The sequence below is a fragment of the Centroberyx gerrardi genome, chromosome 15 (assembly GCF_048128805.1).
Source record: "Centroberyx gerrardi isolate f3 chromosome 15, fCenGer3.hap1.cur.20231027, whole genome shotgun sequence".
Lineage (NCBI taxonomy): Eukaryota > Metazoa > Chordata > Actinopteri > Beryciformes > Berycidae > Centroberyx > Centroberyx gerrardi.
The window spans coordinates 13,770,940-13,798,484 of NC_136011.1; the positions used below are offsets into that span (position 1 = coordinate 13,770,940).

Genomic DNA, 27,545 nt, shown 5'->3' on the forward strand with positions numbered 1-27,545 from the left:
TTACTGTCTTAACTATTTTCTGAGTAGCTGCAATGTGTCTTGAGTCACTGTCTTTAATGCAGGTATTTTCGCACACACTCACAATGTGGCCTTGAGGATTGTCAGGTACGTCAAAGTGCCATATACAGCACACTACTCATCATAAGTGGAATATTAAGGAGGCCCGAGGGAACTATTTATTTAGAATATATTGGAAACCTGTCAGTTTGCCCCGAGGGGAAATATATGCACACTCTTAGACTTATCAGCGTTGGAGTGATGAAGTTTTGATAACCTCTTAAAGATTGGGACTTAGAGTTGGTTTATGATTAGCTGTGGGACCTAGATACAGACTAGTGTCCCAGCCAGTCTCCATGGTGGAAGAGTTGTGCAAAAAGCACTCACTCAGAAAATCCCGAGATCCTCCCTTAATCTGGAATGCAACCTCTTTACTCAGCACAGCATTTGCACAATCACTTGTCCACATGGGAAAAGTTTAACTACTTTAAGCTCCTGTATGAAGTTGAATCTGTATTTCAATGTATTAGTGGCCTTGTAAAGCTTTAAAATGACATGTCTACGTGTGTCTCATTTCCCACAACACTCAGGTATTTGAGTTATTTCATGTGATGGCAAATGAAGAGACAAAGTCAATAGTCTTTACATTATTGTCCTTTATTATTCCAAGGCACAGCAGATGTGTTGGCAGGGCTATAAGCTATCATAATACATTCAGGGTGTGAAACATCGAGTACACACATCACTACACCCCGTCCCTCTCAGTCAGGGGGTCAGTGACTGCTACATGCTCAGTAGGCCATAATATAAATAAAATGCAGTAAACAAACATTCTGTGCTGCTGTAGCCGGAGCTCTGTCCCCAACCATCCTTGTGACGGCCCGCTAATACTGTTTAAGTGAAGAGGTTTCACACACACACACATACAGATTCTCCATTTAACAGTTGTGCTAAATTTGCCCAGCCATCATAAAAATATCTATTTACCTTTGACGAATTGCCATTTAGGGGATGGAATCAATTAACAGCATAAGAAAATACCTAAAAAAAAAAAATCATTCACTGAACAGCTTGCATGAAATGTCGAATAATTACCAATCATGAATTCATAAACCGCTATTTAGGTTGTATGTTGGCATGGTGTCTAAAATGTGGTGCTCAACTGTTCCACACAAAAACACTCCTATGAAGAAGTTGCCTGACTTAAACATAAATACTAGATTGACAGCCATGCCATGATATCACACAAAAAGTTTCATATTATTCACAAACCACCGGGGTCATCTAGAAAAGCTCTCTTCAAACGATGCTTCAGAGCACCCAGTGAGACGGCTAAGCTCTCACACAGAGAGGAGTCTAGAGGACGGGCTGTTGGGAGGCTGTCCAAAATCATTGGCTTTGATCATTTATGAAAAAGTCCTAAATTAAACAGTTCAACTGTTACAGCGATTGTGCAGAAGTTAAGCACTACAATTAGTTTAAAAAAAAAATGACAGCAGAAGAAACATTCATTGTTTTTGCTAGAAAATAACCGACCTCAAGAAGGACTCCTGGGTCTCTGAACCAAAAGGTCTATCTTGCTTGTTCTCTCGCCTTGTATTAACCTGCATTTTAAGAGTCTTATAAGAACGTCAGGTAGCTTACAATAATGTAAAACAAATCCTTTGGCATTGTTCATTGTGAAAGTTTAAATAAAATGAAACAAAACAATAAAGAACTCAAAGCACTCTTGGAAAACACTCGAGTTTAACCTTAGATAATCATGGATACCGCCACTGTCGGGTGAAAACCTCATATCAACGAAGTATAACTTTCCAGCAATCAAGAAAATCAGCCTTACCTTTTTATTGACAACCATACATTTTTTTTAATTATACAATAGGTTTTGAAAGGGTAACATAAGCTCAAGAGTCATAAAACTCTTAATCTAGAGGACCATGTAATCCTTCAAGTAAAAACATCACCTGACAACAGTGATGTACAGTGTGATGTATCACCTTTCACTTCTCCAATTCAGAACAGTGTCACCACTTAAAGTAAACATAAAGAGCTTGTGTGCAATCAGCCCGGACCAGGCTACGCACTCTAGCGGCAAAATCAGTGAATAAAGCTCATAGCTGAGTGCTGTCCATAAAACAAATAAATATATACAATAGACGATAAGAAACTCTGACTGATAAAACTGAATCAAAAGTAAATGTCCTCTGAGAGTTACTATCTTCATGTCATAATTCGCCTTTAGAAAATAGAAAAACTTTTCATGCAAAAAATATATACCTGGGATTTGGATAAACTCTTGTAACCCAACATACCAAAAATATATATTAAAAACGTCTCAGATTAGCCAACGTGATTCCATAGTTACAGATAAAGGGAACTTGAGAGCAAAGCTGAACTCACAGGTTCAACAACTCAACAGGTTAAAGGAAACCGGTGGCCTGGTGCCGTATCTTATAGTTCCTGATGCTACACACCCAAACTACAGTGGAGGATGGATAGAAATCACCTGCACCAGGTTAAGTATCCTCTTTGAAGAGGTGTGTATGCTCACTCATAATGGGTGTGTGTGTCATCCGTAAAAGGGATTATTGTGTGCTACTTGGAAGTGTGAATTGTCGGTGCCAGGTTGAGAGTGTGACTAGTTTCAGCAGCCAGGTTGTTTATTGGTACCAGGGGGTCTTGCGCACCCAGCGCAGGGTGAATCCTGCATCTGTGCGAATCTTGATGGATGCTGCCTCTGCTTCTCTTACAGTCTCCTTCACTGATTGCATCAGGTTCTGGGCATTATGGACCAGCATATCTGTGGCCTGGTCAGGGGCATAGATGGAAGTGAAAAGAGGTGAGGAGTAGAATAAGAAGAAAGACAGGACAAAGTGAGGAACCGGTGTGAGCGATTTGTGAGTTTACCTGCTCTGACTCCTCTTCACTAATGTTGGTGCGTCCCAGCATGGTGGCTTTGACAGTGGAGAGGATCTTTAACTGAGTGCTGATGGTAGGGATGCGTTCACACACCTTGAGAAAGACAAGGAAATGCATTTTACAGACTTTGTGTACATGACATGTGGTTGTTGTGGATGTGTGTGTATGCCGTTACCTGCAGCAGGTTGGTTCTGATGCGTCTGTCAGTGCACTGCTTGGCCACCTCTTTAGCCAGTCTTGTCACCTCATCGGAGGCCTTGGCAATATCCTTAGCGCACTGAATCAGAGCTCGTTTGTTCCCGCTGCCGCCACGCACCAGCCGAGACATTTCTGCCATGAGCAGAGCCATCCGCTTGGCTGCTGCAATGATGTCGTTACCCTACGAAGAAGAGGGATGGGATAGAGGAGGAACAGGTAGGAGATGTGAGCAGGTTGCAGGGGAGGAGGCATGGTCGTTGGGCTGAGAATACACTGGGATTGGATTGTATGTGACACGTTTCCACATGCCAAAGATTGTCTTACACTGGGAAAGAGGAAATTCCCGCAACACTTGCAGTACTGAGAACATTTATTTATTTACCAACGCATTTCACCACGTGCCTTTCATCTAACAAATTCACCTAAAAGCCTATATAAAGACATACGACACACTAAAAATCAACCATTAGATTAAAAGACAATGGAAATGACAAGCAACAGATTACTAACAGTTTCATTGAGCCATACGGAAACAGAGGATGTAGTCATGTGACAAACTAAAAACCCATCCATTTGTTACCTACAAGATACAGCAGCTTAGCGGGATGGGGGAGGGTGGGGGATACCGCCAAAACACATTTTACTCATAAATATTTGTTCTCAGTACTGCAAGTGTTGCTGGAATTTCTTGTTTCACAGTGTTACCTGCCCATCCCACACACCTTGTCAGTGGGTGAAGTTGTGCCAGAATACTTCTTCAACCACATATTACAGAAATTGATGATGTTTTTTTAATCAATATCTAAGAAACTAATTAGAATAATCAAGATTCAAAACACTGAAAATGCTTTATAAAATAGCATCCAAATGTTAAGACTTTTTCTGTGCTTTGTATTAATGAATTTGAATTACAAAAGCAAAACAGGCACTGTGACGGCAAACAAATTATCAGCGTGTTTCACAGTAAGCCGCATGCAGTGTCAGTGCAAGTTAGCTCATATTCTTTATCCCTCATGAGAGGGGACACTTATGACATGTTGCCATCAGTGAAATTAACATCTGTGTTATACCCAATTCTCATCGTCTCCCTCACATCATAAGCAGCTTAAGGTTAGGTCTCAGGATGCCCTGCTGTTAGCACCCATGAGGTGATGCTCACAGCGGTGCAGCGATCAGTACACACCCTCAGACTAAGCAGAAGCAGGTGATCATAGCAGGCAAGCAGGCAATCTAACTTCAAAACTACATCACCCAGAAGTCTTTGGGAAACTGTCATCCTTGGCTTCACAGGTTGGTCAGACAACGAGTGATTGACAACAGCGATAGCGAGCCAGAGCGACTGGCTCCTCCTTTAAACCACTTTACCTAATCATGAACATAAGGGAGGGACTTGTGAAGCCAGTACCAGTTTATCCATCAGGTGCAACAAACAAAATTGCCATTCCAACAATCCTTGACCTTAGTACAACCTTAGCATGACATAAGCATAACCATGTATCAACCACGAGTCTGAGTGTGATGCAACGATAACAAAACAGCAGCCACAGCTGGTTGGAGGTTTCCATAGTGGCGGATGCAGAGCTCATCGTTCCCACAGCCGCAGTGCAGTCAAGACTGTGGCCAGTGACTCCGAAGGGGGTTTCTGTGACTTGCATCAGTCTGCTTGTGTAGCAAGTACTGTGTGTGTATCTGTCTGTGTGCATGTGTGTGTGTGGATGTGCATGTATGCATGTGTGTGTGTGTGTGTGTGTGTGCATACCAACCCCGGGGTCAAACAGTACTTTGCAATACACCCAGCAGGTTAAACAAACATTAAATATTATTTGCAAATACTATTTGACCCAGGTCCGGTTGTGCGTGTATGTGCATGTATGTGCGCAGACCTTGCTGGACCACTTGCGCGCCTCCTGGTGGAGAGCCTGGGCCGCAGCCAGAATGGGTTGATTGACAGGTTGGTTGGAGGGCATCATCAGCAGTTCTGGCTCATAGTCATCCTCACCATCAGTAAACTCATCTTCATCATCTACCTCTCTCTCCTCTATTGCCTCCTCATCCTCAGGCTGGCGGGGGGCGAGGGGGGGGTAGTTGGAGGAGGAGGAGGGTGGGAGGGAACAGAGGATGGGGAGGAAGGCAGAGGGGATGGGAGAAGGAAAGAAAAGGAGGAGGGATGTGGAGAAGAAGGGGTAGGAGACAGCCAGGGATGGCAGGAGGGGAGGAAGCATGGGAAAAGGAGGCATTTAGTATAGTATGAGAGGCACTGGATGGAAGAACAGAGGACAGGAGATCTAAAGGAGGGAGGAGAGGACACAGGCACGATGAAGGAGCAGGGAGAGGGGAGGTGGAGTTGCACGTACAGACAAAGATGGTTTTACAGGAGTGTGGTGGGAGAGAAGAGGAAGGAGAAGCTGGTTTGGGCGGATAGCAGGGGGGATGCTACGTCTGGCCCTGAGGCAGCGGTTGGACTGGCAGAGTGTAAAGCATTTGTACAGTCAAACAAGGCCCAACTGTAACCTAAATGAGTGTTTGCTGTCCTTCCAGCTTTTTTGGGGGGGTCTAGCAGTCTGGTTTTAGTCACTAATCCTGAATAAACATAAGTCATTTGCGCAGAATAACTGGTCCTGCATAACTCCACACAAAAACATACAGAGACGCACACAAAACAGAGACACCAACAGGGATAACTGTATCATAAACCAGAAAAGAGCACAAAGGCATACTGCAAATATACCAGGCCTCTTCTCCACTTCTACTGTAGATAGAAGGTTAGGATTCATCAGTCAGTCCCTGCTTGCGCACACATCTCTCCGCAGATGACTTGTGTGTACTCTTGCGTCTATTTTTCTTATATTTACTGTGTGCATGTAAATGTGTGTGTGTGTGTGTGTGTGCGTATTAAGCCAATAACAACCTTACATGCAGACACCTCTACCAGATGACAGTTTCCAGTTTCCCTCTGAAATTGGAATCGAGCCACTGATCTCCACATTTCAGGATCACCACAATTTCAGGAAAAACTTTATTTCAGAACCAAAACATTCACAGGATATCAGAAGACATAACATCACTGGACAAATGGATTATACAGTAGAAAGTAAAATCCTGTAAGAGCTCACACAGTACTTTAGTCCTAACATTTCCATGTGTGCTCAAACACACATCCGGTATCAATAGCATAACTAGCTAGCTCGTATACCCAAAACTGTATGTGTACCACTGACACTGAAATGATATGCATATGTTTTGGTGAATATGCAAACTGTAGATACTGTATGTGTGTGGACTGACCTTGCTGGACCACTTGCGCGCCTCATCGTGCAGCTGTCTGGCAGCCACCATCATGGGCTCGCTGAGCACCTCGCCTGCCTTCTGCTCGGGGAACTCCTCGTCCTTCTCCTCTGGAGGGGGGGGCCGAGGGGGGGGCACCTCTCCCTCTGGCAAGGGAGGCTTGGGTGGTGCCTGCTCATCGCTAACCTGGAAAAGCCCCGAACACACATAATGTGTTAGCTACAGATAGTTCAGGATCAACACAGAGTGTTTTTATTTCAGTGATGCAGACAAGATCATATTTGAACATCTGATATAATTATGTTTTGGTGGTATGGCATGCCAATACTGCCTTTGTTTACGCTTTTGGTTGCTTTAATTAAAAAACATTTTCACTCTCAATTTGATTGGCTGAGCTATTGATGCAAGGACTGATAGTATGTGATGGCCAACCCATATCTGTATTTAGAGGATGTTGATAATGTTTGAAAACCTTGATGTAAAGCAAGCTTGTAGGGAAAGGGAAAGTCCACTGAGTATGCATACTCTTTTTCAGCAACACACTACTTCACATTCACACAGTTAGACACATTCACACATGGGAGCTGACCAGTACAACCACAGTCTTCTACTGTTGGTAACTGAGCAGCTCCACTGGAGCCACTGAAAGTTAAGTGCCTTGCTCAAGGGCACCTTCACAATAGTTGTTGAAGAGTTACTTTTTCACTTTCCCGACACATTTTCTCAGCTGGTCTGGTAATTCGAACCAGCAATCTTCCAGGCACAAGGCCACTTTTTTAATCTACCCCCACAATTGGTTATAAATATTGCAAAAGACTATGGACAAATACCTTCTAGATTGAAGCATTGATACATGTAGGTCAACAGGAGGTCCTTCAAAGGTTAACTGCAGATTAAAATGAATCATAGAAAGCGTGTGTGTGTGTGTGTGTGTGTGTGTGTGTGTGTGTGTGTGTGTGTACTTACATGGAGCTGGTCCAGATCAGGGGGTGGAGGGGGGAAGTCAGGCTCCTGAGGTTGGAAGGCTTCTCTGACTTTCCCAACAGCACCCAGGATCCTCAGACAGGAGTCCAGGTAGGCCTTCTGAAGAGCTGAGGCAGGGAGGAGAACCGAGAGACAGGCTGAGTTAAGCAGTAACTACTGGGAGGCAAAAGAACACCAAGTGTGTGTACAGACAAGCAGTATAAAGTGAGATAATAAGGTGGATGATGTGTCTATCTCAGAAGTTTGCATAGTATATGCCTGTACCTTTATCTTGTATGTTCCCAGCCACTGCCTTGGCGTCCATCACCATGGGTGAGATGGTGTGTGAGAGGATGTCTGAGGCATGTTTCACTGTGTCTCTGAACCGCGGATCCTCAGAGTTCTCCACTTCCCTCTTAGCCACCAATAGGACCCGATTAGCTCGTCTTGCTATGCTTGTTGCCCCGGCAACAAGCATTTGGGGCTGGACATTCGCCATGGCAACACGGCACTTATCGATGTCCTTCTTTATGGCCTCCTCAGAAGCATCTAGCAGAGACTTGGTATCTATGGCCTCATCCACTAGACCTGTGGTCCGAGAGAGGCACCCATGCGCACGCGCACACACACACACACACACACACACACACACACACACAAACATGCACTAACGGTAACATCAACCAGTGTTTCAACCAAGTTCTTCGATCATTTGTGATGGTTCCACACTAGGTTCAGGTTGCATAAGATACACAGAGACAGCAGTGAAAAAGACTGCACAAACAACACTAGAGGTGCGGTATGTAATTGTGTCACTACTTTAAATGGCTAAATTAACAACAACAATGTCAACAATGTGTCAGTGTAGGAAAACTCTTACCAGTGAGTCTCTCCACATTGTCGATCCACTGGTTCTTCATGGTGTCAAAGTGCTCATACGCTGCTTGGTTTCCGGGATTCTTCAGCAGGATTCGAGCAGCAGAGGTCACCTACACATGAACAAATGTGTATCACACTCACACTGTGTATGCCAGACTCTAATGGCTACATTTCCATTTCATCACTTATGCAATCATGCAAAACTGGACAGAACAAAACTAGACACCAAAACAAACAGAGGCACCTGTGGTGTGAGCTCCCTGGCGTGTTTGACAGCAGCATGGATCCCCTCTACTGTGCTCTTATTGGCTGTTCCCACGGCAGCAGCCTTCTCTGCAGTTGCCCCCAAACGGCCTGCGTGGGCCTCAAAGTTCCCTGCTCGCTCTTCAAAAACCTACAACACACATTAATGATATATAGTCCAACTATAAACACAATGACCTGAATCTATCGGGCTACCATCCCTTACACACACAACATTTGAATGGTTTATCATCATTGTGGATTATGTATTAATCTGAATGACAGTTAGATGGCTGAATGGCTAGATGGGATGGATCACTGACAAAATATTCAACCAGAATAGACTGTTATACATCACTGACCTCCTCCCTGTTGGGGGCGTCCGGGGGAGCAGTCGCAGACACAGCCAGCAATTTGATAGGGGTGGTGGTGTCACTGAAAACATCAGACACTTCCTGGGTCATCACCTCCTGCATGCGCCCCCTCAGGTCCTGCCAGGAGCAGTGGAGACAACATGTGAGACTATTTAGATGGAGAAGCCAACATGCTATACTAATGCTGGGGAAAAACACATGACAGCAGTAGATATATTTTCCCATGAGAGTGCTCCATGTTGGTCCACTAGATGGAGCTCTTTACCAATAAAGACTGAGGAGGACAGAGTACCAGATTTTACTAAGGATTGCTCATTTTACAAGTTTTAATTACTCACACCAACATGCATGTCTTAAGCCCAAACTTTGACTTGGTGAGAAAGGTGTTGTGCAATTAAGAACAAAATGGAGGATTGTATGTACGCATGTGTGTGTGTGTGTGTGTGTTGTGCTACCTTGAGGCTGTCCTGCAGCTGTGCGGCTGTAGCTCGTGCGTGAGGAGCCTCAGCCTCACCTCTGCCAGCCATGTCTGCCAGGTTTGTCATTAGAGCTTCTGTGCGATCGCAGCGTCCAATCAGATCCTGCCTATACGGGCCTACCAGGCCTCCCGCCAGCCTCCTCCCCTCTCCCACCATTCCTCTGATTGCTGCCTGACCTGGGAAGACAAGGGTCAGAGGTCATTCTCACTCACTTCACACTTGGCTACCCAATATCACACAATCTCCTTGTACTTGTTCTTGACACTGAGTGAAAGCTCAATAACAGGGCTACAGGTCCATCAGTAGGTAAGCTGGAGCAATCTTGCATTGCTACACATCCAATGTTTTCATATATATTGGTAATGTGTACTGTAGTTATAATAGGTACTGAGGATAGAGAGGAATGCATGGAGAGTCCACGGTTACAAGAGAAATGACTGCAATACGTATGTCTTTCCCAGTATTAAAAATAGAGAAGATGTTTTAGGTGCTTGTTGTCTGGTCTGAGAAAATGTCTAGCAAGTAATATATAGATGTATATAGTGTTTGGCTGTATCTTCTAAGCAAGCATAAAGACAGCAGTAGGTAGGTACCTTCGTTGCTCTGTAGTCTCTCACACTCTGCTCCCATGGGGAAGCATGGGAGATAGGCAAAATAGGAAACAATCAAACTACAAAACAGACATACAGCCACAGGCACAGAGCATAGTGTAAAACGATGAAAGAACGCTCTCCGAGTAAGTGAGTGAGTCAGTCAGTGATTCAGAGAGTAATGTATGAGATAAATCACTGCGGGCGTTTAAGGAAATGGCTTCAATTGCCTCCACTTTTGGGTTTGATTCTCAGTGCCAGGTTACAGGCTGCATGACTGAGACACTTGACTCTCTTAATCTCCCCCTGGACTGAAAACACCTCACGTCTTTCACGATGCTACAACTGCCAGCTAATACACATGCAAAGAGTCCCAGATGCTGTCATACCTACTTTCACACACTATCCAACATGCACAACGGCTGACAACAGGCATGGAAGGTCAGAGCATTTATTTTCGAACCAAACTACTATGTCGTCTCTCCCCAGGGGGCATCACTCAACCCCACTCACCTACTCCTCTGTCGTCCAGTCCAGGGTTGTTCACCCAACGGAGCGCCTGCTCCATCTTGCCCTCCAAGGTGACGGCAGGCTTGGCTGGTCTCATGTTGGCCACGGCCCGGTTGGTCTTGGACTGCAGGGTCAGCAGTGCTGCCCCGATCTGCTTGGCCAACGCACGCGCCTCCGGACTGTCACCTTTACCCCTGACACCCAGAAACACAAGTTGAGGGAGAAACAAAGAGGCATGTCAGCCAAGGTGCAGAAATGAGCCATCAAACACTCCTAACCCATCAAATGTACCAAGTCTCACCAATCACCTGTTAGATCTCCCTTCTTCACCATTAAGTTCAGTGACACTCTTAAAGGGAAATACCACAGGATTATGTCACAGGGTAGCACTTTACCCTCTGCATTAGTCAACATTTACTATCATCTCCTGTAACCAGAAATAAAGAGGAAGAATTTGTATTGCTGTGTGATCTGTGATGTCTTACATGGAAAATTACCTGGTAATCCAAAGGGATTTCCAAAGGGATAAAAGTACATGTTCTGGTTCAGACCACAATAATATAAAGCTCTTTTGGAACAGTTCAAGGACATCATCCAATGAGTTTACAAAGTTAATGTCCCATTTATTGACAACTGTCCAAGGCCATAGAAATAAAACATATGAATATTCTAGCTGCAGGACTAAAATACAGTATATGAATTGGAAATATTAGCCAGTTTTCTTTTATTTGACAAAATGTAGGAGGTGTTACAAAAAAAATACTTTCATGGCTCATGACATATCTTACTGTGATTAGCTGAATTTACCTTCTAGTAAATTAACTGTTCTGTGGACCAAGCCCACCCATCTAGCTTTCCAGTAAGGGTAAAAGGAACACTAAAAAGTAATTACATTTATTATGTGACATGCTGCAGCACCAGAGATACTTCTCCCTTATTTCTTGCTATGGGGGACAGAAGTGAATGTTCACTAAATCTGCCTGAAATGTCCTTTAGGCAGGGATGACAGCCAGAATTAATTCAGTGTTATTAACCTTAAACTGAGTGGTATTTCCCTTTAAGTTCTACCCATTTTCAACCCTGAAACTGTTACTGGCCCTCCACAGTCACTGAACACCAGAACCACATCCAGCTCCACACCATATTCAAACAGTTTGAAACCTTATTGTAGGACTGAGGCCCCAAGCTGACAGGCAACAACATGTTTTCCATGCAGCTGAAACACGCCACCTATTGGTGACATGAGGTTGCAGTTTGAGCCTGTGAACATAGGGTCTAAGAATTACACATAATATTCACAATGTTCATTTTTCTCATCACATCATGCATGCGTATGTGTCTGTGTGCCTGGTTGTGTTTAAGAGAGAGAGGACCGTACTGTTTGCGTAGCTCTACGAGTCTGGCAGTGAGGCCCGCAATCTCGCTGATGGAGCGCAGAATGTCATCCCTCTCTTTGGGGTCTTCACACAGATCGGCAATACGTTTGGCCTCTGCTAGCAACGCTCTGATGTTCTCCTCTCCCTCTGGACCGCCGTTAGGATCTGCCAGCCAGGCCTAAATGATACACATATATCCGCCTGTTTCACATCTAATAGAAGAAGCAGCATGTATACTGTAGAAATCTGTACAAAAACACGAGCGCTCTCTGCCTGATCAGCATTAAGGATGCTTACCCCTACATTTTAGGCATTTAGCTGATGCTTATCCAGAGCAACCTACAGTTAGTGCAACAGTAGAATAAGCTTCATTTTAAAATTACAAGCCACCAAAACTCTGGAGTGTGTAAGTCAAGGTCTTACTGTCCTTACAATATTCCTGTGACCAGAGAACGATCGTGTATGAGCAAAGTGCTTGGAAATTAAATAGAATAAAATGAACAGAATATAGAGAGGAGGTATGGTTCAGTGGGGAGAGGGTTACCAGTGATTACTGTTGTTTTGTCTGACCTGTGCAGCGTCCAGCCTCCTGGCAATGGCCTGCTTGGCATTGATTAGAGCCTCCAATCTGCGGACGGCACTGTCCACCTTGCCAAACAACAGGTCTAAACCCTGTGAGCACTGTGCTGCACGCTGCACACACCCTGGGGACGGGCCCTGGCCTCTAACAGAGACAACAAACACACATACACATCAAATGCATTAGGACAAAATACTTTGCCACAGAGGAGAGCACATTACATGAAGACACTGAAGTAAAGCTTATGGCAAACAGTGTAACAACACTTTTCTTCACTCACATGTAGTATATGATGTATAGTATGTAGTAAAATGATGTATATGAAGTATGTATATGACTTAGTATAGGGTGTAATGATGTGTATATATATGTAGTATGTATATATGATGTAGTATGGTATATGATTGTATGTTAAGCCCTTTGAGACATGCTTGTGATAAAGGACTATATAAATAAACGCTACCTGGCACGTAGATCTGACACCTGGTCAGTCATCTGTCCCAGAGCCTTAGTGGTGGCCAGCACATCTTTCCTCTCCTTCCCAGCACACAGCTCTCCCACCTTACCGGCCTCATCCAGGATCACACGCAGTGCGACCTCACCTGGGTCTCCTAGGAGCAAGGACACACCGCAGGATGAGCTTGTGGAAGGACATTGTAGATGCAAATCGCTGATTGAGTGTGGCAGCAGGAGGCAAGAAGAGATGCAGTTACCTGGCTGTCCATGGGGGTCTTTGAGCCAGCTTTTAGCTTGTGCCATCTTAGACTCAATCAGAGCCAGAGACCTCTTCATAGCCTCCATATCCTGGGGTAAAGAGAACACAGAGCATCGTGCATGGCTTTCAGAAATGTTGTATATCTGTATCACTGGACAAGTTGTTTAAAGCTAAAAACCTCATTTTCAATGAGCAAAGGCTTCAGTTTATTCTTACTGATGATAAGGGGGAAAGGGGGCATTAGAGGGAAATTAATCACGTCAGATCTAACATGCTGTAAACTTTCCATTGGTTTCTACCAGGTGAAATACCAAGTGGCGGACAAAAGCTTTTTCCAGCTCAGAGGATGATGAACCCCTTAAGTGGAAGCGTTCAACACTGCCCATCTATTATGGATGTGTCTGGACATCAACCAGCTTAATTCTATAATTCATGACCTGAGAGGACACTCATCCTTTGCCAGTGTTTCTCACACACATTGACAATAAGTGCTTATCGCAGGTGCACTTGAGCTCATACACAGAGTATGCGGTATGCCCACAACACACACACACATACACAGGAATTCAGACACACACATACACTCAAACACAGACAGGTCGTTGTCTGAGCTAGTTGTGTGCGGAGAAACATGCAGGGTTACAGGTTAGACTAGTGAAACAGATCTTATCTTCACCAGTAAATGATCTCATGTGCCCAAAAATATCTCTCTGCCAGATGGATTGAGTATATCTGCCCACAATAATATGCTAACATTTTATTGTCCCATTGACAGCTCTATCACAAAGTAAACCACTCCCAGAAACACGAGGAAGAAAAACAAAAAATATCATGACTAAACACAAGAAACGCAGGATAGATTAAAGGGCTGAAGCACTTATTGTATGTTAAGTACAAACGCAGATAAGTTATCAAGCTGAGAAAGATAAATAACTGTCATCTGTTTCAAGCCATTTGATTCAAATGGACACACTGAGAGACAAACAGATGCACATATAACAGTATAGTGATGAGGTACGTACTGTATGTACAGTATAACATCACATCGGCTACAGTCAGCCAAGTAAAACACTCACAGCACACTTACTGTTATTTACCAGCATGACAGGTCTAAACACACAGACATATTCCCTTTCTCACACACACCCGCATGCTGCAGCACTGCAGAGGGGGAGAGAAACAGGCTTACCTTCTACAGGGGGGAAAAGAATGGAGGAGGAAGGAAAAGAAAGAACAGAAAAAAGAAAAACCAGGAGTTATAATACCGAGCAAAAAGAAAAGTGGAGACAGAAAGTAAAGAGAGTGAATTCTGGAGATGCTCTGTGCAGCACAGAGGGGCATGTGGGTAACACCTCAACTAGTTTGGGACGGAGTGTGTGGCTGTGTGTGTGAGCGGGCAGGCTGACATGCTTCCTGAGAGCAAGTTTGGTTAAAATGAAGGGAAGAAAGTGAGCGTGTGACTTAAGTAAGGGGGTGATTTTGCTAATTTGTGGGTTTAGGGTAAAGATAAAATGATTGTTGAGTGAGTGTGTGAATGTGTCAAGTGCACAGCTGAGTGTTCCCATGAGGCGTAGGGTTGTACCTTGTTAGCCCAGGCATCTTCGTCCCATGTGGTGAGCTGTAAGACTCTTATGATCTCGCTGATTTCAGCACTCATCTTTTCAAAGGTGAACCTTCTGTTCCTCTCCGCCTCCTCCACACCTGCACCTCGACTGCTCTTGGTTGCAACAAAAATCTTTATAGCTGAGGACAGACAGACAGGACGGCTTATGATCGCACTCATACAGAAGCATGGGCTCATCACAGAGTGGATACTGTAAACTGTCCACTAAGGTGAGGAATGGGTCGTGGTTGATGTTTCAGTCTAAATAAAATCGGCTGCAATCTGCTTCTTAAGCAAGAATGTAGTTTGTGAGTGCTGTAACAGTGAATCTTTGCTTGTGCAGCATACAAGAGATGGCAGCCAGTGGGTGGTGTGTGTATGTACTGTATGTGTGTGTGTGTGTGCGTGTGTAGTCAGTCTGCCATCCCTAGCAACTAATGACTGTAATTATCAGCGTTGCTATAACAACTGTTGGAGGCTCATTGACCTGCTCTCCTCTGCCGCTGTGCCACTGTCGTTTGCCCACACACGCCCACACTCACACTCACACACACACACACACACATACGTATACACACACATGTGCACACACCTGATATAAGAACAGGCAGCAGTTCTTTGACAGTGTTCATGGAGCTAACTAGCATCTGTCTGTGTTCTTGGTGCGTCAGCTCCTGCTGTCTCTCCTCAATCATCTTTGACATTTTGGTCATCCCTGAGGAAAGACAGAAATGGGGAGAATTCAGTGGACTGCAAAAGTTAGAGGTTAGAAAAATCGACCAATCAGCAGGGGAACTCAGGAAATGGAATTGACCTTGGCTGTGGCCTTGGCAACATAACATGCTTGAAAGATCTGAGTCCAAGGACATCCTCTACTGTACTCATCAACTGAGCAGTGATAACACAGCCAAGCAGATCATTACTTTATCATGACTGGTCTAATACAACGACAGCATCAGTCAGGTGTGAAACTGCCTTAGCATTTCCTCCAGCCCATTATTCTACACTGACAACACAATTGACCTTTTGCTTTGAAGATAAAGAGTCTTCTTATGGTCCCACAATGCTCTTGTGCCAATGAAAAGGTTCTGATCCAGTTTCTTAGTGTCATATCAGGGGTCAGTGGTTAAATATATATTTTTTTTATTGGACATCTGACCAGAGAATAGCCTAAAAAACATGTTGATTGCATGGTTTCCTCTCTCGTGGTAACCCATACAAAGATTTGAAACATGTCACAGTTTCTCCCAGGACTTCATTTAGGAACTGTGGTTGTTACTAATGTTTAAAAAAAACTTATCCCAAGTTTATGTTGTGCTTCATCAGAATACAGACATTTTTCACTGCCAAATTAATAGACCACAATTTTGATACACAGGCTGACAGCTAAATATGGGTTTTACATGTATTTTGGGATGTACATGGTTTGCTTGCAGACCTGTATCTAAAGTTCTAATGGATTTTCTACACCTTTACGTTTTGTGTTTCTCCCTTTTTCTAACTATCTTTGAGAACAATACAGCATCCTCGTCATTGAGGAATGGCTGTGAGCGGTACAGCCTGGTTCAGTATTACAGAAGACCATAAAAAGCCCCAGCTAACCTGGTCCCAGGTTCTTGGTGTAAGTGATCAGGTCCTCCATGGTCTCCACCACTTCAGCTACTGCCAGATACTCTAGGATGCCTTTACACACACGGATAATCTTACGCACCTACGAGACAACACAGACATGATCACACACAGAAAATAATGTATATAGGTAAAAAACATAAAACAAGGGTGATTATGGTTACAGGCAAATTTCTGTTGCAGCTTATAACCAAATCCAATGCGTGCGTGAGCTTCTTTTAGATAGGCCTTGAAGTTACCCCAGGGTTTGGTGTCTTTGTGTGTGTGTGTGTGTGTGTGTGTGTGCAGTCTTGTGATGTGTGTCTTGTGACTGAGAGAAGTAAGGCCTTCAAAAATGAGGCTAGTGATGAGACATCGTGTGCACATCACGGGCTCAATGTGATTCCACTTATGGTGTTGCCATTATACATCCAATATACCCACCTCCCACACAAGCACATACATAAACACACACACAGCAACACAGCCACACACACACACACGTGCACAAGCTCAAATACACTCATGGGTCCACACACACACATCAAGAGTTATGACGGGGGGGAAGTCATTTGATCTAAGTGATTAGATCTGGCTACATTTGAGACTCCATTACAGGCTTGCTGGAAGCTCTAGGCTGAGTTCCTGCTCCTCCTCTGTCTGTATGTCTATATAAAGCAGTGGAAGACACACTTTATCTCTCCTGAACAACACACAGAACAGACAGAGACAAGGTGGTACCAAAAAAACTTGAAAAATATCACACCTTTGGAGTAAGAGAGGTTCACAGTTTGGAATAAAATGTCTTATTTAGCAGATTCATCTCCCTCCTTAAATGTATTTAAAAGAAAAATGAAAGAGGTTTTGATTTCAGACAGCTGCTAATGTGATCACTTACCTAATATCCTGGAGATTTATATGATTTGTTAATATTTGTAAAATGAACTGTCAATGTTTGTAACTTGAGTGAGTTGAGGTTTTGATATAAGCTCATCTTGGGCTTTTTACCTCAAATGCAAAATGTACATTTGTTTCCATTTCTTTCTTTGGTAATTTTCTTAATGTATTTTTGTTTGTTTGTTTTTATAATATGTGCAAATACACTAAAACTAAAAAAACTAAAGACTTATTATTATTTTCAGTGAAGACAAATATGCAAACACAAACAAAAATACAAACACACACATACACACACACACACACACACACACACGCACACCTCGGCCTCATCGAAGGTGAGCAGCAGGTCGGAGGTCCCGGACAGTATCCCTCTGGACCCGTCGATGAGGTAATCTCGTGCAGGAACAGAGTACGGATCTGCCTTCAGCATCTGAGCTGCCTGGACGAGCTTGGAGCAGGAGTTCTCCACCCTGCAAACACACACAGCCGGCTTTCAACAAGCGAGCATGCACAGATACCAGCAAGAGGAATTCATCACCTTGTAAATGGAATAGATCAGATCTCACATCGACCACAAAGGAAAGCAAACATCTGCCACTCAGTCAAAGAAGCCCCCCCCCTCCCTGGTAACAAGAGATGGTTAGGCTTACAAGGTCTCAGGCAAAGACACAGAGGGAAACAGATGTTCTGCACCCCAAGAAAAGTGAGACACATTTGAACGGATTTTCACTGTTCTGCAAATGCACAGCGAACTCAAAGGTGTGGGTTTTCTCCATTTTCTCTGGAGAGAAAGCTGAGATTATCTTGTAACTAAATCTGGCATTTAGAGCTTGTTGTGGTTTAACTTACGCAACATTTAATTCTTTAGTGATTTTGCACTAATTCCCGACTAACAAAGTGGGATCGGTGAAAGTTGTGGGGTTTGCCTTGTTTGCTTTAATGGCCTATTGCTTAGAGATCAATGAGTAGCTTAGCCTGGAGAAGGTGATGCATTTTAAGAGTGCTTGAATAAAGCCGAGTCCCTCCCCTTTCTGACCTGCATTGGTCAGGGTATCAATGGCTGCTGGTTCATCTATATTTAGGTGGGTTCACATTCCCACATGCCCCCTCCTAAGCCCTGTGTGTGAGATTTATGGTGTGGTGCCCCGTGTGTGTGTGTGTGTGAGAGAGAGAGAGTGAGAGAGAGAGAGAGAGAGAGTAGTGTGTGGATCTAAACCCCTCTTGCCATTGCTGTAAAGAAGGAGGGAGAAAGTGAAAAGCAATGGGATGACAGAAATAAACAAGGAGAGATTGAATGTTAAGCAGATAATATCTAATGCACTGTGAATGCTTGGCCTGATGTGACCTCAAGACACTGCGTACACACACACACCTACACACACACACACACACACACACACAGCCTGATGTCTGAGCACCAGGACTGCTGAGTAACAGTTCCCAGTCAGCACCAGAGTCCATGTCAGCTCTTTGGGTGCAAGCTGGAAAACAACAAGCAGCCTGTGAGCGGTCTGGAAGCCGGACAGGCAGCCAGGCTCGGTCTCCAGCTGAACAGAGCAGAGCGGATCAGAGCGGAGCAGGGCCCGGGGAGATAAGGGCCTCAGAAGTGCCTCTTTGTTGCAGCTGGGAACGCAGCCACACTTCCTAACATTAAGTTGCATTAACATCACGGAATCCTCACATCACAGAATCCTCTGTCTGCCGAGATAAAGCGGATTATTTCTGTCATTTTCTGACCGGGCATGAATGAGAGTGACCGAGAAAGACAGACAGAGGGAATGACAGAGGGGAGGCATGCAAAGAAGTAGCACTTCACCTTTAGTATATCCTTTTTTCAGGAGGAGAGACTTACTTAATGAAAGCAGGAGGCATGTCTCTCTTCATCAGCTGGTCCTCTGTGGTTTGAACAGTCTCCTTCCCCACCTGAAACACACATGAGGGGCTGTAATACAGTCGAGCCGTTTATTTTAATATCATTATCCGCAGCAACAGAGGAGATACTATCACTGACAATCCCAATGAGCACTGTTAACGGTCTGACAAGTGGACGGGTATGTATCAGTTCACACCTATTTCAACCACCGGTGCATGTCATGTCTTTCAAGCTTAAGAGAGGAAACGGCTTGATGTGAGCCGGGCCCTGGCTGACTCTGCCGTCTGCTGGTCTACATCAGTTCCAGGTCGGGACAAAGAACCTCTATGTATCCAGAACCTGCTCCTCTTCCTCTGCCCAACTGGGACGGGGAGCTTGCCAAGCGCCCATATGGGGCCGTCAACTGGAGGGCTGATTAAGTGCCGCTTTCTAACATCTATTCATCACCTCTAGAGTCCGCACATGTCCTGTCCTGCACTCACATTCAAACCTGAGACTGAGGGAAAGACTAGTTAACAAGAAGAGAAACCCACAGAAACCCAATTTGATTGTGAATATTGATTTCTGTTAGAGTTTCTTTCTTTTGCATCTTTTTTTTCTCCATCCATGTCACACTCTGTTACAACTACTCCCCTCCCTTTGTGAATGTGGCTGTAGTTTATGCTGCGTTTACGTGATGTGGGAATATTCCAGATTCAAGCCTGTTTTGAAGGTGTCAAACGCCATGATGTAAGTTTTCTGTAGACTTTGTTTGCTCATAATTATTTTCACATTTAATGCACTTGGTGAGTGACATGAGTTCATGTTTTACAGCAAACCAAACATTTCAATGTCAGCCACAAAACAAAAATAAGTTTCTGTCCTTTTATTCTATCATGACAATCTGTCAGAAACCTTTTTTTTGGTGGGGAATTTTCATATTTTTAGCAGTGGATCAAATCTTCCAATTGCTGAAAGAATGTAAAATATGGGGACATTAAGAAGTTCATTTATACTGTCAAACTCCAGAGAAATGTCAAACAAAGGCACGTTGTGTCAGTAAAAATGTGCGACCGATCAGAAATTTCAGTTAGTTGGATGATGTTGATTACCACCCAGTCCCACCCAGTGTCAAAATAAGGACATAACAAGTAAATTGCAAACTTTCCTGTATTGAATCACTATCTACATGTTGAGATTCATATTGAATCAGTCTAAGAAAGAGAGATTCACCTCCCTTATGTTTAGCATTAATGTTGTGAGGAGAATGCTGAGCTTGACATTTGGGGTTTTGACTCGTCAGTCAACACACACTGATTGTCATTTAGCTGTCATTCAAGTCTAAGACAGTGACTCCCACACACTGTGCTCTTGCATATAAATTAATTTCCTTATTAATTAACGTTTCGGTATTACACCCTTCATCAGAATAGCTGTCATTCAGGTGTCATTTAGTTTCTGTATTCCTATTCCGTTGTGTTTTTCTCCGTTGTCTTGATTTTTGGTTTTCTCTCCTCTGAGGTGAGATATTTTTATAAGCCTCTGGGGTTTTATTAGCTGCACAGAATGAAACTCGCTGCATCTTATTTGATGTCCAAGCTCAGACTTGCTGGTGTCTAGGTCTCGACTGATGCAAATATAGAAAGCGGTAGGAAACCTGCACACTGTCAGAAATTGAGGATTAGAGATGGTGTCACTTTATCTCTCCTGCAGAATCTGTCGTTTTTCCACTGTTTTATCATTTAAACTGTTAATAAATAAAACAAACACACACACACAAAAACACACGCAGATGCACAGCAGGGTGACATTGCTCACTTCTTTGGCAGATGTTCATATCACCATAGTGATGCAGCTGGTTATCTGAAAAACCACATGGCCCTGAAACACAGACGCTCACACACACACACAACCCACCCTACACACACACACATGCACACGTCCGCCCACACACACACACACACACACACACACACACACACACTCAAGATGCAATTACAGTGAGATGATGACATCAGTCTCTCTCTGCTGTGTCGGTGGAAGCCAGTTAATAGAGTTTCCGGCTCCAGAGACCCAGGAGGCAGCCATCATGCAGAGCATCCGAACATCACAGCTTCACCCAGAGAACATTAGGATGCTGCCACTCTCCTCTTCATAATTCAGTATTTCAGCACTGCCTGACAACTTGGCAATTAAAGCCATTTAAGCTGCTGTAGAGTTTTCCTGTTTGTGTCACAGACTCCGGCTGATAGGAGCAAAAATATAGTGAGAGAGAGAATTTCAGTAGCTCACTCTTTATTTTGGTGCTATATACGTCAATTATGCATTTCATTATCGGAGACTTTTCAGTGAGATGCATCGCCTAGATTTCTGTTTTTCTTAGTGCCTCCATCTTTGTGTAACTTAAGCTACGCAACAAAAAATAACACTCACTTTAAAGGGCCGAGTCAAGCTCAATTTTTAAACATGAACTTGAGTTTGACCAAGTTCCCAGAGCTAGAATCCAGGCTCCAATCTGTGATTCTATGTCAATGTACAACACAGAAAACCTCCATTTTATACCCAAATAAGCTGTATTTCATATTCACGCCACTGCTTCTAAACTACCAAATATGCTTTTATCTTAAGAAAATCCTTCTGGGTCTTGTCATAGTCACCTTTCCCATCTTTTCAAGTTCATTTGCTATGAAGCTCTAAATCAGTATGATATGACCAGTAGCCCTATGTGTCTCACAGTGGGATACGGTAATGAATGTTCGCTAATACTGTGAAAATGTCTTAAGGCAGAGGAATAAAACATTTGAAGGTTTAAATGTGTCTTGGTGATTTTCCTTCTTCTTCTTCTTCTTCTTAAAAATGCAGTGAGATTCTCGGCTGCATGAGGAAAGGAATGCAGCGGTACGAGTAGAGCAAAGACTGATGACGCCCTCTGATCGTCACCCGGTCATGTCAGGTGACGGATCAAAGAGGGAAGCAGGCCGTCGGAGCGTTTCCCGTAAGCAGCAACAGGTCACATCGATTATTCGATACATAATTAATGCACAGTTAAGTGGTTCTCGGGACAAGCCAGGTTCTTAGTTCAGGCGGCGTGCGAGAGATGTGTGTGTGTGGGTGTGTGTGTGTTTGATTGGCCCGAAAGGTGCGAGTGATCCCGTAGGAGATAATCTGACAGCTGTCAATCAAAGTTAACCCCAACACAGACAGCCTGGCCTCAATTCAGCACCAGGAGCTGCAGTCATCAGCTCTAAATTTGTGGGTATTGCTCTCGTACTCTGTTTTTATCAACTTTTTTTTAGAATTTCATATTACAAAGACCACAAGCCAACACTGCATCAATCCCAGAATAACTGCAATACAATAAAAAGTGACACTGCTGTCACTCTCCTTCTGTTTATTTCACTTCTTCTATGCCTGAGAGAGTTTGGCGCTTAATGATGTCAGCTCTGCTTTGGGATCTAAGGGGCAAAGCCAAAGATAAATTTAAAGACAGACTGAGAAGCAGAAGGAATGCATAGACAGACAGCCGGAAAGCAAGACCGATCCGGAATCTGCAAATAAGTATGAAGAGATGCCTCATATTTACATGGGAGAGCAGACGGAGGACAGTTGGTGTGTGTGTGTGTGTGTGTGTGTAAGGGGGGGTGGAGGTGGGGGGTAGATTGGGTGGCTTGGCAGAGTCTGGTTTGGAGACACAGACGCCAGAGACACTTTCCCTCCCTCGCAGGGTGCCGGTGTCCCACTGCAGTGACTATTCCTCTGCCCCCCCCCCCTCTCTGTTCCTTATTCTGCACCATGCTGTTCGACAGTTTTAGTCAAGAGCTTCACTCAACCCTTCTCCTGTCGTCTCCTCGCATCCCTCCCTTCCTCTCTTCCTCTCTCTCTCCTCCTCTATTCTGTCAGTGTGTGGTTACTTCACCGAACGGTAAATCTATTTATTCCTTCCCGCCCCCTCCCCCTGGCATACTCAGGCTCCGTGTTGACGACTTGAGGAACATCAGACTTCAGACGCAGCACTGAAGCACCGGTGTCATCAGCACAACTTAAGCACGCTGACACATACAACCAAATACACCCACAGCCTCGCTCAAATCTTTATAATTGAGTCAATCCGCGCGCGACTTCTGACGGATTGAGACCGACACCATCTCTGTGTGTGTGTGTTTCAGTGTCTCAGTGACCTAGTTTTGCAGCACACCCCTCTGCCAGCCCACCCTGGACGGGGTTGACAGTGTAACCGTATCAGTGTGCAGTGGGACTCTTGTGGCGATGGTGGAGCGGTGCTGCAGACCATGACAGCAAGTCAGCAGCTGAGAACTCTATACACTGTGTTATATCTCACCCGCCAAAGTAATAATATACACACCCATAAAAACACTCAAACTGCGCAAGTGTAGAAATGAATCAGCTTTCTAAAATAAAGCATATGCGCTCAGTGCATTTATTGAGCATTAGGTGTCCTTTAAGTCCAATTAAGTCGCTCTACCCAGCAACCCGCTGCTGCCGATTTTACAAGCCCTGTCCTCAAGCACCTTTTGTCCTCTCTTTCAACACCTTCTTTTCACCCACTTCACTCCGTTCTTCATCGCTCTCCTCCATCAGTGAGCTACACACTCATTATCGCTCCCTCTTCTTCAACTTCAGATTTAGCTCAAGTTGTTATCCAGAGTGTTTTACAGTAAGTGCCTAAGTAGAATAAGCTTCAATTTCTGTATCACCAAAAATTACAAGCAACCAAAAATCAGGAGTGAAAAGCTCGTAAATGCCCTTTACAATATTCCTGTGACCACAGAATGATCATGTAAGAAATGTAAGAAATCGAATAAGAGCTACGGTGAGATAAAAGGGATTTTTTCACATCCTCCTTTATCTCTCCACCTTCCACGGTGTTAACGTTCAAATTCAACATTCCCGTCAACATTTCCTCTGTCCGACACCTTCCAGTGTCACAGCGACCTCGGCTCTTATCTCTCCCCGCAGCCACGCATCCCCGCCGTCTGAGACCCAGCCACACGCCTGAGGCTGCCATTAGCCTCCTTCTGCTCTCCGTCTGGATGGATCAACTGAATGGATCAAGTAGGACAAGCAGAAAAAGGACAATAACAGAGAGAGAGAGAGAGCACGTGCCTTATAGAGAGGTGTAGCCAGTAGCAATGGGACATCAAGGACATTGACTCTGTGTAGCAGGACGGTATCACAGAAAATGGCATTTTTCTTTAAGGCAAACCACCATATTTGACTTTAAACTGAATATCCCTTTTCATTCTAAGTCAATGAGATGTTTATCAAAATGACCCTTTAGGGTCGAAACGTCGATTAAATATCTGATGGCATCGGCATGAGTGTGCGGTTATCTTCCTTCTTTGGTATCAAAATGATCCTCCATGTCCTTGCACACTGAGTCAGCCATTTTGAATAGTACACAAAACTTTGATAAGCTAAAGATATTAACATTCATGACTAAGAACTGTGATTTTGTCTACAGTTAGTATTCCAAGGTGATGCACTGTAGTGACACTACAAATTAGTGATTCAACAATACCAATACTGGTATCAGACAGTGGACCAGTATCGTGATAAAATAGGGCATCAGTATCACAGCTTTTCACAGATATTGATATCCAAAAATAGAACCGCTTGTAAGAAATTGAAGTTAAGTGCCTTGATTTTCTACCTTTTTCACACACAGAATGGCAGATCGCTCTAATGGAGGAAAATGGACCATATTCCAATCCTTTTTGTCTTATGACCCCAAACTCATGATCTACACTGAATGTACAAAACAGTAATACCACCTTCCTAATATTGAATTGCATCCCGTTTGCACAATCCAAATCTCAATTGTTTCAAGGCTTCAAAAAAAACTTCTCCCTGTCTCTTCCCCTTCATCTACATCTGCTTGATTTAATAGGTGAAATCAATAAGGGATCCAAGCTTTCTCCTGGGGCTTGTAATATTTTGTACACTCAGTGTAATACTACATATTTCAGGTAAAGTAATAGTTTGGACTGGTCCTTGGTTTTGACCATCACTCTCATCCTTTTCAAAGCTATCAGTGAAACAGAGGTCAGTGCATCCCAACATCACATGCTAGTGACATTTTTCACCTTAATTTAAACAGGTAGTCTGAATGAGATCGAGAATCTTTTTTTTTTTTCAAGGGAGACTTAGCCAAGAGAGCAGCATCAAGACAAACATCAGTTGAAGACAAACAACAATGCGCAAATGTGAAATCCAATCAAACTCAAATAAAAATGAGAAGAGTAATATATAAATAATATATTAGCTGTAGAAGCGTTCAACAAGGCAGCAGTCCATTAGCAAACCAGCAGGCTCATGGGCCAAACCTGTTTCAATCTTGACCAAACAAAGCACAGACCGCTCCTGACTGAGATCGCCACAAGAGCCCTCGTTAACACTTTAATGTAATGAAGAGTGGTGCACCAATACACTAAATCACAAGTGTCAGCAGCCCACATTTTCAAATTCTTTTTGACATAAATTAACTATACACTAACCTTAAATACAGCAGACGTACATATCTATTTTTAAGTCACAACATTCAGGTACACCTAAAAGGTACAGTGGTCCTTGTGTGCAAAATGTGAGGGAGAATAAATCATTTTTACTCAGAATGATCAATATCAATTTCAGTACACAGCACTCTACAGTTATTTTAGTAGCCTTAGGTCAGATCCAGTTCAGTTTAATGCAACAGAAATAAACACCTAAAAATCTGGATGGGACCAGGTTCTTTCCTCCACAGCAGGCTCAATGAGTGTGTGAGCTGTCCACTGCAGCTAAGTGTGACTGAAGCCCAGTTGCCCCTGCGTCAATAACAATGACCCTGGATCAGTGATAATGATGTGGTCTGTATTGATTTTTCCAGTAAGAGGACACAGAGCAGACATCAGTCACTGGCTGTAGCCTCCTCTCTCTGTACCAAATGACCATATAGACACAGGATGATGGAGTAGAGAGAGGAGAGAGGAGGTGAAACGACAGTTAAATGAGGGTTAAAGATGTACAGTATGTTGGAAAGACAAGAGAATAGGGCAGAGAGTAAGAATAGGCAGGAGTTAATTAAGCAATTGGAAGGGGAGAGATGGGAGCTAATGACAATACCAGCTGATCCATATATTCTCTATGGAGGTTATTACACCGTGGGAATGGACTGTAGCCTATATTCACTATAGAGACTGCATATTCAGCAAAAATCCACCTGGGCTAATTCTACCTGTATTATGAAGGAGAGGTGAGAACAGAAATAAACACCTACACATCTCCCTCTGGCACAAGTGACATTTCCCTCTTCTGCTACCCACACACAGTGACGTGTGTGTATGAGTGAGTGAGTGAGTGAGTGAGTGAGTGAGAGAGAGAGAGAGAGAGAGAGAGAGAGAGAGGGACACACACACACACACACTGTTAATTCAATCAACACTCGTTTATTCCGCCCCACAAACTTCATTCAGTTCGGCGGCCTTCTGATTATCAATCAGGGCAAAGTTTGACACGTTGTTCTCGTTGTGTGTGCACACAGGCGCGCGCCAGGCCCGGAGGGACGGAGCGCACAAAGCGCCTGGCTTCTGCAGGAGATGTGAAACACGCATGGGCGTCAATTGGACATGGCAAGGTAGTTTTTATCATTATAATGGAGAGCAGAGATCAAGCCTGAACTGGCAGAAATCATCTATATTGGGGAAAATTCAGCACCAATGCTGCATCTAAACTGTGTTCGTCTGTGCAACATAGTTTGATGATCTATGTCTACTAATTTACCACACTGTCTAAATAATAATATATTGCCAGTCAGCGGTCATTGCTCTATACTTTGTCTCCAGAAATGTAGTCTATTTAAGCGGGTTTGGAAGTTTTGATGGCCAATGACATCAGATGCAGGGACTTTGCCATACCTTGGGGTTCAGTGAATTGACGCCCTGGTTCTGGTTCTGGTTCAAACACGGGACTCACCCGTACGAGGTTGCTGACTGCCGCCTGCACAGCCGCCACCGGCACCGTCAGATCCGGGATGGCTTTACCGTCCACCTCCCCCTCCTCGTGCATGATGACCAGGTGGGAGATCTGCTGAGCCACCGGCTCCAGGATACTCTCGATGGTCTTGGTGTGAAACACCGGCATCGTGAACGACTTCTACCGCAGCCCCGACACAAGAAAGGCGGCTGGTCGCTCCAGCACAGAAGATCCCCTCCTTTCCTTTCCCTTCCCTTTCTCCGCCGACACAGACAAAAAGGACAAATCCCGAGTTATCAGCCCAGCTTCTGGGACGAAGCCTTCATGCGTCTCCCCCCGGTGTGGACGGGCTCTGCCGGTGACCACGGTAAGGCTGGACTCTGGCGGTCGGTGTCCTCCGGTGGGAGCGACCGAAATCGTGACAGAAGGAATCACCGCCCTCCGCCCAATCACAGCTCAGGAATACAGCTGCCAAGCGGACTGGTGCACACTGACGCTTTCCC

General features: G+C 44.2%; 1 protein-coding gene across 4 annotated transcripts; it reads right to left on the reverse strand.

Moving 5' to 3' along the window:
- Nucleotides 1-635: 635 nt before the first annotated feature.
- Nucleotides 636-27,402, reverse strand: LOC139922496 (vinculin-like). Of its 4 annotated transcripts, XM_078288691.1 has the most exons (23): nucleotides 27,043-27,402; nucleotides 19,072-19,142; nucleotides 17,539-17,689; nucleotides 16,314-16,422; nucleotides 15,304-15,426; nucleotides 14,691-14,851; nucleotides 13,107-13,197; nucleotides 12,857-13,004; nucleotides 12,384-12,537; nucleotides 11,816-11,991; nucleotides 10,441-10,631; nucleotides 9,314-9,513; nucleotides 8,847-8,975; nucleotides 8,486-8,635; nucleotides 8,243-8,351; nucleotides 7,648-7,950; nucleotides 7,366-7,490; nucleotides 6,396-6,585; nucleotides 6,004-6,039; nucleotides 4,998-5,152; nucleotides 3,092-3,295; nucleotides 2,905-3,009; nucleotides 636-2,804 (listed from the first exon to the last, which is right to left on the reverse strand). In XM_078288691.1, exons 1-23 carry the CDS (start codon nucleotides 27,208-27,210, stop codon nucleotides 2,658-2,660), a joined length of 3,396 nt encoding a protein of 1,131 aa, XP_078144817.1. In that variant the 5' UTR covers nucleotides 27,211-27,402; the 3' UTR covers nucleotides 636-2,657. The 4 variants fall into 4 exon arrangements, with proteins under 4 accessions (XP_078144817.1, XP_078144816.1, XP_071769129.1 ...); XM_078288690.1 differs by lacking the exons at nucleotides 4,998-5,152; nucleotides 6,004-6,039 and adding an exon at nucleotides 11,599-11,667 and having other exon boundaries at nucleotides 6,400-6,585; XM_071913028.2 differs by lacking the exons at nucleotides 4,998-5,152; nucleotides 6,004-6,039 and adding an exon at nucleotides 11,599-11,697 and having other exon boundaries at nucleotides 6,400-6,585.
- Between the last annotated feature and the right edge of the window lie 143 nt (nucleotides 27,403-27,545).

What these genes read in the sequence shown, in the direction of transcription:
- LOC139922496 (XM_078288691.1), bottom strand. Translation starts at nt 27,210, where the DNA reads ATGCCGGTGTTTCACACCAAGACCATCGAGAGTATCCTGGAGCCGGTG. An exon ending in CAGTCAGCAACCTCGTACGG is followed by an intron (nt 19,143 to 27,042) that starts GTGAGTCCCGTG and finishes TGTGTGTTTCAG; the next exon opens with GTGGGGAAGGAGACTGTTCA. An exon ending in ATGCCTCCTGCTTTCATTAA is followed by an intron (nt 17,690 to 19,071) that starts GTAAGTCTCTCC and finishes GTGTGTTTGCAG; the next exon opens with GGTGGAGAACTCCTGCTCCA.